Source organism: Hypanus sabinus, chromosome 6 (assembly GCF_030144855.1).
Source record: "Hypanus sabinus isolate sHypSab1 chromosome 6, sHypSab1.hap1, whole genome shotgun sequence".
In the NCBI taxonomy this organism is placed as follows: Eukaryota; Metazoa; Chordata; class Chondrichthyes; order Myliobatiformes; family Dasyatidae; genus Hypanus; species Hypanus sabinus.
Window position 1 is genome coordinate 93,593,358 of NC_082711.1, and position 17,690 is coordinate 93,611,047.

Below are 17,690 nucleotides of genomic sequence, written 5' to 3' on the forward strand. Positions count from 1 at the left end.
ACTCAAACTGAGGTTTCTTTAATCAAAACATCACGATGTTCCTGTTTAGTTGAAGCCAAAATCATACCAATCCTAGACATATATTGTTTATGAAAGCTGGCCTTTGCACTAATGAGTCCCATAGCTTTTAGCAAAGTAGCTAATGGGACAAGTTTGTATACAAGTCCGGTGAGAGGGTTACAGTAGCTTTATAAATTATGCTTTAATATCAATATACAGAATGAGTAATGAGCTTTTAAAACATTACCATTTTGGCACTGTGATCCAAAAAATCCATGTGGACACATGCAGATGTTGGGTTTGATACACGTTCCACCATTGAGGCAAATGGGACTGCAAACAGCTTTTGAAATTCAAAGAGAGAGGCAGACAAGGGAAAGATAAAATCATAAATGGTGATGGCAGTATTAAAAGATACACATTAATTTTCAATGGTACTTAAAGTTAAAGGATATGACTAATAAGAATATTGGACTCCTGGTTTCACACCGATGATGATTGTATGGATTTCATGATACTTTGAATAAAGTAATGCGCTAGACCACCTTCTTATTCATACTTCCTGTAAAAGAGAGACAATAGTGGACATTGGACCAGTGAAAAATAACGCTGGAGAGTAATGGGGAACAAAGAAATGGCAGACAAATAGGTATTTTGCGTCAGTCTTCACTGTGCAACAAAAACATTCCAGGAATTCACAGAGATGATGGTGGGGCAGAAGTGAGTGTACTCACTTCTATGAAAGGAGAAGATGCTTAGAGAGCTGAAAGATCTGAAGGATTTTCCATTATTGGGAATAATTTGAACAAAAGCTGTTTCCCTAGATATACATAGCCTTTAATAGTAAAGCATAAGACCATAATACATAGGAGCAGAATTTGGCTATTTGGCCAATTGAGTCTACTCCCCCATTTGATCATGGCTGATTTATTTTTCAGCTCATGGAGTCAGATCTGCCATTCATTCCATCATGGCTGATTTATTACCTCCCTCAACCCAATTCTCCTTCCTTCTCCCTGTAACCTTTGATGCTCTTATTAGGAAACTTTCAATATTTGCTTTAAATGTACCAGAGAACTTGGACTCCACAGCCATCTGTGGTGATGAATTCCATAGATTCACACATTCTGGCTAAAGAAATAATTACTAATCTCAATTCTAAAGGGATATTCCTCTATTCTGAGGCTCTGACCTTTGGTTTTCACTCTTCCACTAGTGGAAACATCCTCTTCTATCCAGGCCTTCCAACATTTGCTAGGGTACAATGATATTACCCCTCATTCTTTTGAATTCCAGTGAATACAGGCCCAGAATAATCAAGCACTCCTTATATGTCAACCATTTCAGTCCCGATATTGTTCTCATGGACCTCCTCCTGAACTCTGCAATGCCAGCATATCCTTTCTTAAATATGAGGCCCGAAACTGATCACAATACTCCAAATGCAGTCTGACCAATGCCTTATAAGGCCTCAGCATTACACCTTTTTATATTTTAGTCCTCTCAAAATAAATCCTAACACTTCATTTGTTTCCTTACTACCAACTCAACTTGCAAGCTAAACTAAAGGGATTCCTGCACTATGATTTCCAAATCCCTCTGCACCTCCAATTTCTAAATACACTGCCCATTTAGAAAATAGTCCACTCGTTTATTCTTTCTACAAATTGCATAACTATACACTTCCCCACACTATCCCATCTGTACATCTTTACCCATTCTCCTTCTTGATCCAAGTTGTTCGCAGACTCCCTACTCCCTCAACACTACCTGCCCCTCCAAGTATTTTTGTTTCGTCCACAAACCTGGCTAGAAAGCAATCAATTCAGTCAACCAGATCATTAACATATGATGTGAAAAGTAGTGGACCTAAAATCAACCCTTACGGAACACTATTAGACACCAGCAGCCAACCAGAAAGGCCCCCTTTATTTCAGCTCTTTGCCTTCTTACAGTCAGCCAATCTTCTATCGATGCTAGTACTTTCCTGTAATACTCTGGACGTTTACCTTGCAAGATCATATGCAGTACCTTGTCAAAACTTGGTCCGCTACTGAAGATCCAAATAAATAAAGTCCACTGACTTTCCTTTGTCTACCCTACCTGTTAGTTCCTCAAATGACTCCAACTGATTTGTCAGGCAAGATTTCGCCTTAAGGAAACTGTACTGACTTCAGAGGCAACACGAGTGATTCTGCAGATGCTGGAAATAAATAAAAACACAACATGCTGTCTGGCCTGCTGAGTTCTGCCAGCATGTTGTCTTTTTATACTGACTTCAGCCTACTTTATCACATACCTCAATAATGACTCCTAATATTATGCTAGGCTGAACTCAGGCTGACTGATTTATAATTCCTGACTTTTGCCTCCACAGCACACCATGAAACAGCAGAGTGATATTTGTGATACTCTATTTCCTAGGAACTATTCCAAAATCTAGTAATTCTTGAAAAATCATTACTATTGCCTACACAGGCTCTTCTGATACCCTATTTCAGAACCCTGGCTGCAGTCCATCTAGTCTAGACCTCATCTACCATCAGACATTTCAGCTTCCCAAGCACTTACTCTTTAGTAATTGCAACTACACTCCTCACTGTTGCACTCCCTCCCCTGTACCACCACCCCACCCCCCCACACACAACTCAGCTCTGTTGAATTATTTCTGACATGGTGTTGTTCTATAGTGAAGAATGAAGCAAACTACTCTTCAGTTCATCCACTATTCCTTTGTTGCCCATTACTTCTCCAGCATCATTTTCCAGCTGACCAATTTCCATTCTTGCCTTTCTTTTACTCCATATTTCCAAAAAATGTTTGGTATCCTTGTTTATATTACTAGCTATGTTATCTTCATATTAATATAAGATTAAACTGATTAAATATCTAATTTGTATAGTTGAAAATTCATGAAACTTCAGCAGAAAATCATTCAGCACTTTGTAAGTACTGAATGTATCCGACCAATTAATTAATGGTCTGGTTTAAATGAACTTTCAAGCTTACAGCACTCAAACTGTAATATGGATCCATTTATCAGACTCAAGTTTGTAATGCTATGGTTAGTTCCATTTGTTTCTGTCTTAAGTAGATGGTTGTGCAAATAAAGTACAGCTGGATCCATGCATATCATCAGCTGAAAAGCAGTGGAACATTTGGGAAATATAACTGGAAACAAAATGAGATGCAAATTGGAAAACATTAATGGAATTAATAACACTATATCTTACCTGTATTACACGTGGGACCATTCCAGCCTGATCTGCACTGGCAGACATCTGGAGAGATGCATTCACCTCCATTTTCACAATGTCTGTTGCAAACAACTGCAGACACAAGTAATACATCAGTAAGTTATATCCCATGAAAGACAAATTTTCTCTGAATGCTGCATATTTTAATAATCATTCATAGTGTGCATGAGTTCCAATAATTAAAACACTTCTTAACCATTTTTTCTTGGTCTAAAATGAATTTTAAATCAGCATAAAAATCCCTCTTTAAAAGACTATGGTGGAAAGTGCTTCAGATGCACAATATTAGTTACTTTCAAGTTATTGGTTATAGAAGGAATGTTTGGAGCTGCACATTTACAATCTCCTTTTGAGACAACAACACTTTCTAGGGTCAAGCTGGAATTCACTTCCAATAGATTGCTCATAACATGTGCTCTTTCACACTGGGAAAAGTAAACCTATATTAGATAATCCCTTGGATGAAAACCTTTGTTAAAATTCACATTGGTCAATCCAAAAGTTTAGTTCCACGGCATTTTATTCCTACATTCCGCTCTGCCCACTGCCTTTAGCCTACTACACACGTTCCAACAAGCTCAGATTTAAGCTCAAGAAGCAGCAGAACTGTACATCTTCTGATGGAACATATTTTAATATTCCAAATAAAACAATGAAATTATAAAAATCTGAAAATTATATGCAGCAGTCTTATACCTCACACTTCCAATATATACCTTGTTTTAAATCGCAACTATTCACTTTTGGTAATTTTAGATTTCATTTTTCTCTTCCTATTTTCACATCTCTGAAACACACATACTGGTGTTAACCAGCTTCAATGTGGCTTTTCTGTATGAATCATTCAAACTCTTAGCAGACCTTTTAGTTCTCTTTACCCCTTCATCTCTAATTTCTCAAACATGAGAAAATCTGCAGATGCTGGAAATCCAAAGCAACACACAGAGAATGCTGGAGCAACTCAGTAGGCCAGGAAGCATCTATAGAAAGGAGTAAATAGTCAATGTTTCAGGCCGAGACCTTTCATCATGAAAGGTCTCAGCCTGAATTGTTGACTGCTTACTCTTTTCCATCTCCAAATTCTAGCACTTTTCCAGTTTTAATGCAAAGTCATTGACACAAGCTGCTCAAATTTTCACTATTTTGCTGATGTTATGCTTCAAGGTTCTAATCAAATTTTGTTGTGTGGTCATAAGTACCAGATCTCACATGCACTAGCTTAAACAGAGCGCCTTTTGAAATGCAAATAAGGCTTTTCCCTCCTTCCATCAAAATATATTTCTTGAATGTAAAGAGAGATATTAAGAATTGTTTGATTAAATATAGCTGAAAGTAGATACATCACAAAAATATGCTATTTGAATATCTGGAGCTGTGAGTAACCTGATTTTAATTAAATGGAAATGATTTTAAAATATAATGAGGAATCATTTATTGTCATACAGCATTTCAAAGTTCAAAGTAAGTTTTATTATCAAAGTACATATATGTCACCATAGATAACCCTGTGGGCATACTCAGCAAATCTATAGAAGAGTAACTATAAAAGGATCAATAAAAGATCAACTGGTGTGCAGAAGAGAACAAATTGTGGAAATGCAAATATAAATGAATAGCGATAAATAACAAGAACATGAGATAACAAAATAAAGGGTCCTTAAAGTGAGACCATGGGTTGTGGGAACACCTCAATGGATGGGCAAGTGAGTGTAGTCATCCGCTTTATCACGAGTACTGAGGTAAAGTTAAAGTTACACCAACCATGCCCATCAATTCATTGTCAGAATCAGGTCTTTTTTTGTTTAATCACCGACATATGTCATAGAATTTGTTGTTTTGTGGCAAAGTACAGAGCAATACATAAAAAACACTATAATTTACAATAAGAAATACAAACAAAGTAGAGCAAAAAGAGAGCAAAATAGTGAGTAACACAGACAAAATGCTGGAGGAACTCAGCGGGTCAGGCAGCATCTATGGAAAACAGTGCAGTCAACGTTTTGAGGCGAGACCTTTCAGCAGGCCAGGCTGCTGAGTTCCTCCAGCATTTAGTGTGTGTTGCTTGGATTTCCAGCTTCTGTAGATTTTCTCTTGCTTGCAAGGTAGTGAGGTAGTGTTCATGGATCACTGGTGGTGGAGGGGAAGCAGTTGTTTCTAAAGCATTCAGGCTCCTGAACTTCCTTCCAGATGGTAGTAATGCAAGGAAGGCATTTCCTGGGGAGTGGGGTCCCTAATGAAGGATGCCATCCTTTTCAGGCAGCACGTTTTAAAGATGTCCTTGATGGTATGGAGGCCACTGCCTATGATGAAGCTGGCTGAGTTCACAATTTTGCAGCTTTTACCTGATCCTGCGTATTGGCGATGCAACCAGTGAGAAGGCAGATGGTAATGCAACCAGTTAGTATACTCTTCACGGTATATCTGTAGAAACTTACTCGAGTCTTTAGTGACTCACCAAATCTCCTCAAACTCCAAGTAAATACAGCCACTGGAGTGCTGCCTGTGTAATTCCATGAATATATTGGATCCTGGATAGATCTTTAGAGATACTGACATCCAGGAATGTGAATCAGCTCATCCCGATCCCTTGATGACTTGATGTGGACTGATGGGTACTCCTGACTTCCCCTCACTGAAGTCCAGAATCAATTCCTTGGTCTCATAGATATTGAATGAAGGGTTGTTGTTGTGAAATCACGCAAATCAACTGAACTGTCTAACTCCTTGTCACCTAAAATTCTGCCAATAACACTGGCAAATTTCAAAGGTTCAAAGGTACAATTTAATGTCAGAGAAATGTATACAATATACATCCTGAAATGCTTTTGCTTCACAACCATTCACAAAAATACAGAGGAGTGCCCCCAAAGACTGAATGACAGTTAAATGTTAGAACCCTAAAAGTGCTCCCCCAGCTCCCTCCTCCTGTGTATAAGCTGCAGTGAACAAAAATACCACCCCCCGGCCACCGGCAAAAAAGAAGCATTGGCACTGCCACCGAGCACTCAAGTGTGAGCAAAGCAATAGCAAAGACACAGACTTGCAGTTACCCAAAGACTTCACGTTTCACCTGGTAACTGATATACCACAGGCTCTGCAAACCCCACCGTTGCTGATGTGCATTTGATTTCATCTCTGTCTCCACTCGGAATTGCTTTTTTTGCTCTCAAGATGAGCTTCTCTAGGTCATAAATGGACTTGTTGTAAAGTTCTGAATCAACAGTCTTGCATGCCACAGACTTAGCCCTCACCAAACTGTGAATTTCCTGATTCAGCCACAGAATCTGGTTCAGGTATTCACAGCACGTTCCCGAAGGCACACACATGCCTTAAAGAAGTCGGTGACACCTGATCCAAAGACACATCTCTGAATATAGTCCAGTCCGCCAATTCAAAACAGTCCTGTTCAAAACAGTGCTCCTCTGTCTCCCTTGACCATACCTTTGCGATCCTGACCACTGGTGCTGCAGTCCTCAGTCTTTACCTATACACCAGGATTAGTTTTGCCAAAGTGCAGGCCTGAGATGGTACACAAAGCATTCTTGATAGTGGTCAAGTGTTCTGGCTCCTTTGCTTCCACAGGTGATATGTTGATCATAGTTTCTCAGAGATTTCTTCAAGCTGGCTCGGTTGAAGTCCCCACAACGATCAGGAATGCATCTGGGTGCGTTGTATCATGACTGCTGATCACGGTGCCCAGCTCCTCCAGTGATGTTGACCAGGGTTGGAACGTACACTGCAAGTAGAATGACGGTGCCAAATTTCCTCAGCAGATAGAATGGATGATATCTGACCACAAGGTATTCCAGGTTAGGGAAGTAGGACTGAGACAGAACCAGCATGTCTGTGCAGCACAATGAAGCAAACATCACTGCCTCTGCCTTTACCTGACGCTGCTGCCCAGTCCAAGCCCTTTGTCTGAAACGTTGCGACTGGAATTTTGGCGGTGAGCCATGTCTCTGGGAAACAAAGTACACAGCATTCCCTATGTTTCATTAGTACCGAAGTCTTCAATTTTCTTTACCATAGACTGTACGTTAGCCAGAAGGATGGTAGGGAATGGGAATCTCACAAACCTGCATTTCAGTTTTACCTGCAACCCAGTGCATCAGCAATGTTTTCTTAAAGGATAACTGCTGGCTACCTGGGTGGTTTTCTGATCTTGAGGATCGCTAGCTCACTGAGGTAGTACAAGGTAAAATAGTAGCAGAGAGCAAGGTAAAGGGTTGCAGGAACAAATGAAGTGCGTTGCCAATAGACAGTGAGGTGCAACATCACAAAAACTGTGAAATCAAGAGTCTATCTTTTTGCATGAGGGAACCTTCAATAATGGATAGAAGCTGTCATGAGCTCAGTGGTACATGCCTTCAGGCTTTTTATCTTCTGCCTGAAGAGAAGGAGGAGCAGAGATAATGGCTGGGGTAGGTGGGATTGTTGATTATGCTGGCTACTTTATCAAGGTAGTGGAAAGTTGATTTAGGTGAGCTGCATCCACAACATTCTGCAGCTTCTGGTGGCCATGAGCTAAGCAGTTGCCATATCAAACTACGATGCATCCAGATACCATGCATTGATAAAGATTGGTGAGGGTCAAATAAAACATGAAATTTCTTTAGCCTCCTGAGAAAGTAGAGGAATCCGTGAGCTTTCCTGGCCACAGTGTCAATGTGGTTGGACCAGGACAGGCTTTTGGTGATGTTCACTCCTAGGAACATGATATTCTTATCCCTCCTGACTCAGCACCACTGATGCAAACAGGAGCTTGTGCAATGATTCGCTCTTTTGTTTAGCTGACACTGAGGTAAAGTTTGTGGTCATGACAGATTTCCTATTTAAACACTTCTAAATGGATTTTAATACATCTTACCCTTTTAAGAGTTTCCTCAAAGGCATTTAAATGAGTGAAATAAGCATGAATTTGACATGACAACAAATTTGCTCAAGAGTATATTTGATTTTGTGCATACAGCTTGTTTCTAGAATGATGTTTTGAAATCAGTGGAAAAGACCAGGGAAATTATTTTCCCAGATCATAAGTTGTAGTTTTAATTTTTCTATTCTCTTATCACTCATACTATTGCTGGCTTTGGTTGAATTCCTTCCCGAAATGTGGAGATAGTTATATAAAACGCCCTGCCTGGCCGATTTAAATCAATAATTCTGAAATGAAAGAGCAACATTGGACCAAAATATCCATGCTGTTTAGGCAATCAGAGTTCGAAAGAAGAATTACCCTAGCTCACACACTACCAGTTTAATTCCCAGTTATTAGCCATTACCATCATTTCTAAACAATCACCACTCTGTCAAAACATTTTTATTAGATTTATACACCTTACTCTGAACAAGTCATTTTATGCCCTACAGTTGTTGCTCTGAGAGACATCTGAAACTGTTCTTTCTGCTTCACTTTTTTTTAATAGCTCCATGGTGTTGGAACAATCCCATTTCAGCTTAGTATCATATCCAGTGATGTATTTTCTATTCAGTACACTATGCAGGATTCTAATTACTGCACTTACAACTCAAAGTTGAGTTTACTTTCATATACATCTGACCCAGACAGGGTACCTGGCCAAGTACTGAAGACCTGTGCTAATCACCAGGTTGGAGTGTTCACTGACAGATTTAACCTTTTGCTTTGGCAGTCTGAGGTACCCACCTGTTTTTTTTCCTGTAATTTCTCTTTGTAGCATAAGAATCTGAAGCCAGCTGTTTGATAGGAAACCCACTTACCTGCATCGTGGTATCCTTCCCACTCAAGTGGAGTGTTAAGACCAGTATTTGGTGGTGTTGGTGTGAATGCTATGTTCATGTGATATATTTCTATGTAATACATTCACTAGAAATGAACAGCACACTCCAAAATAGATACTGTACAACCTTATTTCAGCTTAGTTTCATATCTAGTAATGTATTTTCTATTCAATGCACCACACAGGATTCAAATTACTTTATTTACAACCAAAAGTTGATTTTAATTTCATATGTACAAGTATGTGCATCACACGTGCAATGAAAAACTTGCATACAGCAGCATCACAGAAACATAGCATTGGATACGTAGCATTTACAAGAACTTTGTGGTTGATTTCAATAACCTTTTCACTGGTGTACTAAACTTTTCTCCTCATATTTTATTCTGTAGATCGAACTGATTATTTTTGTCCCTCTCCTCCAATCCTATCACTTTTTATTTGTTGAAAAAGAATTTATCATTTCATTTTTCAACAGCTTCAGAATCTGGACCTCTCTGCATTTGGAGAACATTTATTTAAAACCATGAACCATGTTATTATGCTCAATAAACTTTTATACTTAATTTTAACTAAATAATATTTTTAATATTTTATCTACAAATTTTATAGAGTATAATAGCAAAAAATATCAGAACATATTGAAATTGCAGTGAAAGCCTCTTACTTGTTTCACATCGTGATCCAACAAAGCCATATGGACAGGTACAGCGATTTCTAACCATACATATTCCTCCATGTTGGCATGCTGGTTCACAATAAGCTACAATCAAAAATCAACAACGCACAGTATGTGAACTATGTTCTGAATCAACCTGAAGATACTGTTTATCCTTCTTTAATCACATCAAATTCTTAATGCAGTTTAAACTTATGACAGATAGGGGTCGCTTACAATTTTCTTTCATTGTGAAGTTCCCAGGTACAGCATAGTATGACTTTCTCCAGATATATAGCAGATGCAAGTTTAGATTTCAAGATGAACCACGGACAGAAGCTATAACGTCCCCATCACTCACTATAGTAATAGCTCCTTAGATGCAAACACTTCTATATGTTAACACTTCTATATTGGCTTCTTCAATAAGGCACTGATGCAGGATTTCAATTTGAAACATAAGTTATCCCTTTGCCTCCACAGATTTTGCCTCACCCAATGAGTTCTTCCAGCCATTTGCTTTTTTCTAGATCCCAGCCTCAGCAATTTCTTGCCTCTCTAATTATTCAATTCACTTTGGCTGGTTACTTTCTTCAAGGAGGACAACACATCAAACTTTATATTTTATTCACATTAAGCATCAAGCATATTTTATTAATGGATATCCTAGGTAACAATCAGGAACTAGCTGATTTACATCATTCTTATATTACTAATCACCAACTTCTTAAGTGAGACCCACTCTGTATGGACAGGAAATCAACCCATGAATCCTTATGTAATTTAGTGTTGCACTGGTCATGAATATACTGTTTAGGGCAACACAAAGAATAATTTGATTTACTTTCTTATTGCTAGGTTGCAGTATTTTATTCATGGTGTTTTCAATTATTTTATTATATTGCTTTTATGTTAATAATCTATAAATTATTCACTGCACTGTATTGTTGAACACAACTGCAAAGGTTACAATTAAGATATATATACACACTCGTGTTCGAACAAAAGTAACCTTTCACAGAAGACCCCATAATCCCCAAAATCGGACATTCTAATTTATTCAAATAGATTAGGAATAAACTGACAGCTCTCTTTTACCACCAGGAAAATATGTGAATAATTGTGTATTTCCTTCATTTATCAAAACTAGAAGAAAAAATTTAAGACAACTTTTCACAAAAGGGAGATCAGCTGAACAATTTTACTATAATTAAGAACATATGCTTTTTTCCATTGATTCTGAAAACAAAATCGTCTGTAAACCCAATAAACTCTGATGCTAGCTTTCGCTTAATCTGCTAAAGTCAAGCTTCTTATTTTGTCCTTGTTCACATTCTGCCCTTTGATGATAGCAGCACTCCTCCACTTTCCCTGAAAGCTCCAGCCTGTTAGTCTGCTAGTCTGGTATTAATTCTTGGCTGGAATTACAATTTCCTCCAGCCAAAGACACTGAAGGCATCATCCTTACCATCTGCAACAAACTCTCAAATTACATGCTTCTCTCCAATAACTGCACCTGCATACTGTAAATTGAGGTGGTCACACTTCTCTCAAGTTCTAACTAAAGGGGAGACATTGGGAGAACATAATAGAAATGCAGTGTTTACTAGCCAGGTTTATTCCATTCTTCAGTGAATGGACACCTTGCTTAAACGTACCAAAATGGCACAAAATGGAATAAGCTAAAAATTACTGGAAAACCATCTTTGATTTAAGATTACAGACACCACACATGTATCATTGAATCATGAATGTTATAATGCAAAATTCTAAATGTGAGCTGTGATTACCACTATAGTCTATGCTTCTCCCAGATTTGCAGTAAGAATCTTAAATTACCTTCATCACAAGTTGGTCCTCCATATCCAGGCATGCAATAACAAACATTGGGTTTCAGGCATTTTCCATGGTTTTTACAATCAGGCCGACATATAGCTTTGGAGAAATAAAATTGTGGAAACAGTATATTGGTTGTACCATCAGCAAAATAATATGTGAAAATAAAATAACCAATGTAATAGTACTACAGACTGTGCAATTACATACAAGTAATCCTGTGTCATTTGCTCTCAGACGTTTTAAGATTTTGGCAGACTCAATTGCCTTCATCTTCCACAATCTCACACCAATTGCATTTGAAGGAATAGACACCACAAAATGTGCACATGCTATGTACTTCCAATGTAATACTAACTCAACTTACATTCTTTTGTAACTTACGCTTGTGAGAACCATGCTATTGATTAGTTCACAACTATTGTTATTCTAAAGTGGACAGAAACTAGGAAGCTTGACCAATAATTATCCTCCTTTCCAAATGAGAAATTAAATAAGGCTTTGGCTGCTTTCACAGATGAAAACTAAAGACCCCATAGCGCTATTTTCAAGAGGATTAGGGCACTTATCCCTTTATCTCAAACAATATTTAGCTCTCAACATTTCCAAAATCACAGCTTATATGATTGTTATCACATTGGTATTTGTGGGAGCTTGTTGGATGGAAATGAACTGCTGCTATGCACACACGATGAATTGGTACAGCGAAAAATGTGTCTGGAGTACTGTCCATACAGATCATTACAAAAGTACATTGAGGTAGTACAAGGTAAAACAATACCAGACTGTAGAATAAAAGTGTTACTGTACAGATAAAGTGCAGTGCAGCTGGACAACAACATCAAGGTCAAAATGAGGTAGACTGTGAGATTAAGAATCCATTTTACTGTTCTAGGAAAGGGTTCAATTGTAGGATAGAAGCTGTCCCTGAGCCAGCTGTCAGGCTTTTGTATCTTCTGTCCGACAGGAGAAGGGGAAGTGGGGAGAATGTCCAGGGTTGATTGGATATTTGATTATGCTGGTTGATTTATCCAAGCCAGCGAGATGTGCAGGCAATGACCATGGAGGGGAGGAAGGTTTTCATATTGTGCTGAGCTGCATCTACAACTCTTTGCAGTTTCCTGCAGTCATGGGCAGACCAGATACCATGCCAAGCTGTGATGCATCCAGGCAGGATGCTTTTTATGGTGAAATTATGAAAATTCATGAGGGTTAAAGATGAGATGGTAAATTTATTGAGCTTCCTAGGAAGTAGGGGTGCAGGGAAGCTTTTCTAGCTGTGACTCTGATGTGTTTGAACCAGGATAGGCTAGGAATGTGAAAATCTCTACCCTTCGGACCTCAGCACCATTGATGTAAACATAAGCCTATACACCACTCCCCTTTCTGAGGTCAATGACAAAATTTTTGTTTTGCTGACATTGAGGGGAAAGTTGTTTTTAATGACGCTATGTCAGCAGGCTCTCTATCTCCTTCCTGTATCCTGACTCATCATTATTTGAAATATAACCCATTATGCTTGTATCATCTGCAGACCTGGAGCAAAATGTATGCAGGCTGTCATGACTGCATAGGGAGTAGAGTAAGGGTTGAAGGAGGCAGGTTTGTGGGGCACCAGTTTGAGAATTAATTGTGGCAGGATCGTTAAGGACTGCCTGTTCTTAACGATTGTGCTCTTTTGGCCATGAAGTCAAGGTTCCAGTTACAAATGGAAATGCTGAATCCCAAGTTTAGGAATTTTGAGCAAACACGAGGAAATCTGCAGATGCTGGAAATTCAAACAACACATACAGAATACTGGTGGAACACAGCAGGCCAGGCAGCATCTATAGGGAGAAGCACTGTCGGCGTTTCGGGCCGAGACCCTTCGTCAGGACAAACTGAAAGGAGAGATACTAAGAGATTTGAAAGTAGTGGGGAGAGGGGGAAATGCGAAATGATAGGAGAAGACCAGAGGGGGTGGGAAGAAGCTAAGAGCTGGAAAGGTGATTGGTGCAAGTGATACAGAGCTGGAGAAGGGAAAGGATCATCGGACAAGAGGCCTCGGCAGAAAGAAAGGGGGAGGGGAGCACCAGAGGGAGATGGAGAACAGGCAGGGTGATGGGCAGAGAGAGAAAAACAAACAACTAAATATGTCAGGGATGGGGTAAGAAGGGGAGGAGGGGCATTAATGGACGTTAGAGAAGTCATTGTTGGACCTGGAGGCTGGTGGGGTGGTAGGTGAGGACAAGGGGAACCCTATCCCAAGTGGAGTGGATGGCGGATGGGGTGAGGGCAGATGTGTGGGAAATGGGAGAGATGCATTTGAGAGCAAAGTTGACGGTAAAAGAAGGGAAGCCCCTTTGTTTAAAAAAGGAAGACATCTCCTTCATCCTGGAATGAAAACCCTCATCCTGAAAGCAGATGCGGCAGAATAGTCCAGGTAGCTGTGAGAAGTCAGTAGGCTTAATCTGTAACTTTCACCCTGCCCTCAAATTTACGTGATCCATTTCCGACACCTCCCTCCCCTTTCTTGATCTTTCTGTCTCCATCTCTGGAGACGGCTTATCTACTGATATCTACTATAAGCCTTGTCCTGTTCCCCTTGTCCTCACCTACCACCCCACCAGCCTCCAGGTCCAATGTATAATTCTCCGTAACTTCCGCCATCTCCAACGGGATCCCACTACCAAGCACATCTTTCCCTCCCCCTCTTCCTGCTTTCCGCAGGGATCACTCCCTATGTGACTCCCTTGTCCATTCGTTCCCCCAATCCCCCCCACCCACCCGATCTCCCTCCTGCCACTTACCCTTGTAAACGGAACAAGTGCTACACCTGCCCTTACACTTCGTCCCTCACCACCATTCAGGGCCCCAGACAGTCCTTCCAGGTGAGACGACACTTCACCTGTGAGTCGGCTGGTGTGGTATACCGTGTCTGGTGTTCCCGGTGTGACCTTTTATATATTGGTGAGACCCGACCCAGACTGGGAGACCATTTCGCGGAACACCTATGCTCGGTCCACCAGAAAAAGCAGGATCTCTCAGTGGCTACACATTTTAATTCCACGCCCCATTCCCATTCTGATATGTCTATCCATGGCCTCCTCTACTGTCAAGATGAATCCACACTCAGGTTGGAGGAACAACACCTTATATACCGGCTGGGTAGCCTCCAACCTGATGGCATGAACATTAACTTCTCTAACTTCCTGTAATGCCCCTCCTCCCCTTCTTACCCCATCCCTGACATATTTAGTTGTTTTTTTTTCTTTCTCTCTGCCCATCACCCTGCCTGTTCTCCATCTCCCTCTGGTGCTATGACCTCCCTCTTTCTTTTTCCCAAGGCCTCCTGTCCCATGATCCTTTCCCTTTTCCAGCTCTGTATCACTTTCGCCAATCACCTTCCCAGCTCTTAGCTTCATCCCACCCCCTCCGGTCTTCTCCTATCATTTCGCATTTCCCCCTCCTCCCACTACTTTCAAATCACTTAGTATCGCTCCCTTCAGTTAGTCCTGACGAAGGGTCTCGGCCCGAAACGTCAATAGTGCTTCTTCCTATAGATGCTGCCTGGCCTGCTGTGTTCCAACAGCATTTTGTGTGTGTTGTTTGAATTTTGAGATGAATTTGTTTGGAATTACAATACTGAAGGCAGAGCTATAGTCAGTAAGCAATAGTCTAACATAGGTGTCTTCACTACAAACATACATTATGGTAAAGTGCTTGTAAATACTCCAAAGAGGATTTGAAAGCTGACTTTTAAATGTAGATTTTTCTTTTACTGGGTCCTCCTTTGTGGTCTCTAACTACCAATAGTAAAATTATTATTGAAGAACTCAAGAGTTCTTTGTGCCTATGCACAGATCAGACACAACCTTGGCCTCAGAGAGCACTGAAACAGGCTGTATAGACCATAAGATATAGGAGCAGAATTAGGCAATATGGCCCATCAAGTCTGCTCTGCCATTTCATCATGGCTGATCTATTTTTCCTCTCAGTCCCAGCCTCCAGCCTACCTTGTAACCCTTCATGCCCTGACAATTCAAGAATCTTTCAACTTTTGCCCTAAACATAAAGATTTGACCTCCATAGCTGCCCAGGGCAACGAATTCCAGAGACTCACTACTCTCTGACTAAGGAAATTCCTCCTCATCACCGTTCTAAAAGGACATCCCTCTATTCTGAGGTTGTATCCTCTGGTCTTAGACTCTCCCACTATAGGAAACATCCTCACTACATTCACTATATCAGGGCCTTTCAGCATTCGATAGATTTCAATTAGGTCACCTCTCATTCTTCTGAATTCCAGTAATTACAGGCCTAGACTATCAAACATTCTTCATAAGACAAGCTGCTTAAACCTGGAATCATTTTCATTAACCTCCTTTGAACCCTCTCCAGTTTTAGTACATCCTTTCTAAAATAAGGGGCCCAAAACAGCTCACAATACTTCAAGGGAAGTCTCACCAGTGCTCTATATAAAGATTCAAAATTACATCCTTGCTTCTATATCCTAGTCCTCTTGAAATGAATGCTAACATTACATTTGCCTTCCTCACCACAAACTCAACCTGAAAATTAACATTAGGGGAATCCTGAACAAGGATTCCAAAGTCCCTTTGCACTTAAGATTTTTTGTATTTTCTCTCCATTTAGAAAATAGTCAATCCTTTCATTGATTCTACTGAAGAGCATGCCCAAACACTTCCCGAAACTGCCTCTTCTTAGCCCATTCTCCTAATCTGTTCAAGTCCTTCCATAGCCTATTTCCTCAAAATTATCAGCCCTTCCACCTACCTTCATATCATCTGCAAACTTTGCAACAGAACTATCAATTCCATCATCCAAATCATTGGCATATAACATAATAATAATTGGTCCCAACACAGACACATGTAGAACACCACTAGTCACCGGCATCCAGACAGAAAAGGCTCCCTTTATTCCCACACTTTGCCTCCTGCCGATATGCCACTGCTTTATCCATGCTAGAATTTTTCCTGTAATACCATAAGCCCATAGCTTTTTAAACAGCCTCATGTGTGGCACCTTATCAAAGGTCTTCTGAAAATTCAAGTACACAACATCAACTGAATCTCCTGCTTGTTATTTCTTCAAAGAATTCCAACAGGTTTGTCAGACAAGACTTTCCTTTGAGGAAACCATGCTGACTACGGACTATTTTATTATGTACCTCCACGTTCCCCAAAACTACATCCTTAACAATCAACCACAACATCTTCCCAACCTCGAAGCCATAGTAACTGTCCCATAACATCCTTTCTTCCACTTCTCTCCCCTCTTGAAGAGTGGAGTGTCATTTGCAATTTTCCATTCTTCCAGAACCATTCCAGAATATAGTGATTCTTGAAAGATCATTACAAATTCCTTCATAATCTCTTCAGCCACCTATTTCAGAACCCTGGGGTGTACACCATCTTTTCCAGATGACTTACCTACCTTCAGTTTCTCAAGAGGCTTCTCCCTCGTAATGGTAACTTCACACACTTCATGACCCCTGACACCTGGAACTTCCACCATATTGCTAGTGTCTTCCACAGTAAAAACATGCAAAATACTTATTCGATTCATCTATCTTTTCCTTGTCCCCTATTAGTACCTCTCCAGTATCATTTTCCAGTAGACTGATACCCACTCTCATCTCTCTTTCACACATCAGAAATGTTCGGTATCCTCTTTAACATTATTAGCTAGCTTGCTTTCATCTTCCATCTTTACCTTTTTAATTGCTATTTTTGTTGTCTTCTGTTGGTATTTGAAACTTTCCCAATCCTCTAACTTCCCATTAACTTTTGTTCTATTATATGACCTATGTTGGCTTTGAGTTCCCTTGTTAGCCATGGTTGTGTCATTTTGCCTTCAGAATACTTCTTCCTCATTGGGATCTATATCCTGTGCTTTCCGAATTGCTTCCAGAAATTCCAGCCATTCCTGCTCTGCCATCATCCATGCCAGTGTTCTTTTCTATCAATTCTGGCCATTCCTCTCTTATGCCTCTCTAATTTCCTTTACTCCACTGTAATAGTGATACATCTGACTTCAGCTTCTTCTCAAATTTCAGGGTGAATTCGAACATAATATGATCATTTTCCCCCAAGGATTCTTTTACATTAAGCTCTCTAATCAATTCTGCTTCATTGGACAACATCGAATCCAAAATAGCTGATCTCCTAGTAGACTCAA

At 40.0% G+C, this 17,690-nt stretch overlaps 1 protein-coding gene across 1 annotated transcript in view; it reads right to left on the reverse strand.

Annotated features, from left to right (window-relative positions):
- Window positions 1-17,690, reverse strand: part of vwde (von Willebrand factor D and EGF domains) — a 230,007-nt gene that overhangs the window by 28,759 nt on the left and 183,558 nt on the right. The window contains exons 24-27 of the mRNA XM_059972621.1: window positions 11,511-11,606; window positions 9,681-9,776; window positions 3,234-3,329; window positions 248-343 (exon numbers count right to left, since the gene is read on the reverse strand). Of these exons, the coding sequence (XP_059828604.1) occupies window positions 248-343; window positions 3,234-3,329; window positions 9,681-9,776; window positions 11,511-11,606 (384 nt within the window). The remainder of the gene's footprint in view (window positions 1-247; window positions 344-3,233; window positions 3,330-9,680; window positions 9,777-11,510; window positions 11,607-17,690) is intronic.